This window comes from Dendroctonus ponderosae, unplaced genomic scaffold (assembly GCF_020466585.1).
Source record: "Dendroctonus ponderosae isolate FM_Combo_2020 unplaced genomic scaffold, Dpon_F_20191213v2 Dpon_F_20191213_8, whole genome shotgun sequence".
Taxonomy (NCBI): Eukaryota; Metazoa; Arthropoda; class Insecta; order Coleoptera; family Curculionidae; genus Dendroctonus; species Dendroctonus ponderosae.
Window position 1 is genome coordinate 4,359,223 of NW_026019016.1, and position 2,540 is coordinate 4,361,762.

General features: G+C 33.1%; 1 protein-coding gene across 1 annotated transcript in view; it reads right to left on the reverse strand.

The window, feature by feature from the left end:
• The window catches only part of LOC125505396 (zinc finger protein 182-like), an 11,641-nt gene that overhangs the window by 2,030 nt on the left and 7,071 nt on the right, over positions 1-2,540 (reverse strand). Inside the window, exon 5 of the mRNA XM_048669120.1 lies at positions 2,250-2,452. Within this exon, the coding sequence (XP_048525077.1) occupies positions 2,250-2,452 (203 nt within the window). The remainder of the gene's footprint in view (positions 1-2,249; positions 2,453-2,540) is intronic.

Genomic DNA, 2,540 nt, shown 5'->3' on the forward strand with positions numbered 1-2,540 from the left:
GGCGCAGTATCTTAGAAATTTATTTTGAATACTTTCTATCTTATTTATATGTACATGATAACTAGGCGACCATACAATATTGGCATACTCCAAGACACTCCTGACAAAAGACATATACACCACTTTTATACATTTAACACTTCTGAAGTCTTTGGTTGTTCGCTTAACATATCCCAACATTTTTAAGGCTCTATTTTTGGTAATATCAATGTGGTAATTAAATGAAATCTTAGCATCAAAGTACACACCCAAATACAATTCACGGATTCCACTTCAACTTGTTTTATCATATATGGAAATAAAATTATCTGTTTTAGTTCCATTTACTTTATATTCTAGATTAGAAATTGGATTTCTTCATGTCCTGTTCGTACTAATTAACATTTTGATGATATTTTATGTTATATTTTTCTTGGGCCACAAATAGCATTTTTTACATTCAGAGGTGGTTCGTCGAAATGAGATAGAAAATGTTTTTTTGCAGTGGCCTTACATGCGAACGCCTTATTGCAAATGTCACAATTATACTCTTTCTCTCTCGTGTGCAAATTTCGATGAATTTGTAAAGTTTGTTTTCTTTTGAAACCCTTTTTGCAAAACTCGCATTCAAAAGGATATTGGTTGGAATGAACACGTTGGTGCATCGATAAATATTGAGATGAAAGAAAACTTTTATTACAAATTCTACAGTCGTAGCTTATTTCCTTCGTATGCGTATTTCGGTGAACTTTAAGCTGACGATTTATCTTAAACGTTGAACTACATAAATCACATGCACAAGGGCGGGCGTTCGAATGCGACAATGCATGATTACGTAAATATGACGAGTACTTAAACTGTTTTAGACAAATTTCACAGACGTGCTGGTGTTGAGGGCTGTGTTTTTTTAGATGCTGAACTAAATGGCTTTTCATTTTGAATTTTAAAGGGCAAATGTCGCATGCATGAGTGTGGTGTTCTGAATGAATGATCAAATGTTGGTTTAGCAGTCGAAGACTTCTGCAAGGTTTAGAGCAAATCCCACAGCACAATACATGCTCGGATTGAGATGTTTGATGATCACCTGTCTTAAAATATATATTACGCAAACGAATATTTCAATAATAGTAGGTTAACTTGTAAGGATGGACATTTTAAAACAGAGGGCAAATAAATATAGCAAATATTGATATATCAGTTATTTATTTTAACTCGTAACTACAGACATGTCGTATGAGCAATGTTATAACAGACGTTGGGTCATTCTGCCCCTTTAAGTTGTAAATAACAGGTAAACAACAAAGAGAACTATAATTTTATTTTACACTGTTTTTAGAAAAATTTCTAAAACATGGTTAGTGAAAAATATTTTTTTCTAAACTGGAAATAGTTGTTTTCGATATGTCACATTTTTAGGGTAAATTTTTTTTCACGAAACAACTTTAGGGTACATTTTATAGTCAAATATTTTTTAACCGCTGCGCAGAATTGGAATGGAACGGCTCAGAGTTCTAGGCAATATGTATTGCAAATATTATAAGTTATTCAGAAAAGAAAAAAATTCGTTCGTCACAAAAACACTGAAGGTCGATGCAAAATGCAGAAAACATTTTTTACACTTGAAAAGCTATAAGTAGTAATGCAAGATGAGTAGTAACAGAATTTTCAGTTTTTATGAATTAAGTTCTATTTCCGTTTACAGCTGAAGCCGCAAAAGATTTAACAGCGTTTAATTAGAAATCGGGTCACACCGTTTCAAGATCCTTATGGACTTTTTGATGTTTCCCTAAACTACGTTTAGCTTTGAACTTTAAATTGCAAATATCCAACCAAAACATCGCTCTTTATTGGAGGATATTTTTACGGAGCTTTATTGCAAATTTTACAATAAAACTGCTTTTCTTTCGTATGAGAATGTAGATGAGCTTTTAAATCGCCCTTTTTTTCGAATTTCATTTTACAAATGTCGCATTTAAATCGTCTATTGTCTGAATGAACCAGCTTATGAGCACCTGTAATTGATAAAAAGCTCTTCCGACAAACTTCACAATTGAACTTTTTTTCTTTCGTATGCTTATTTCGGTGATCTTGTAAAGCAGTTTTTCGCTTAAATGTTAAATCGCACAAATCACATGCATGAGGGCGATCGTTTGAATGTTTGTTTAAATGACGACGATAACTTGTAGAGCGGTTAAACCCTTGTTGACAAATCTTACAAATGAATAATGGTCTTTGTTTCGTATGTTTATTCTTATGCCTAACTAAATTACTTTTCTCTTTGAATCTTTGATGGCAAACGTCGCATGCATGAGGGCGTTCCTCTGCATGAGTGAGCAAATGTTCGTTAAGCTGTAGACTTGTTAGACTCATGGACGTATCATCTGGTCTTAGGTCTAATTGTTCGTATTCAGTCAGATTATGCTCATCAATTGTAATCTCTTCTTTTACTTCAATGTACGCCTCATTTCCTGATCTAAAACAAAAATAATGCCTTTGAAATATTACGCAAACGGATATTTCAAAATGCAGACAGGATAATAAAATTAGGAACAGTGTGGCAA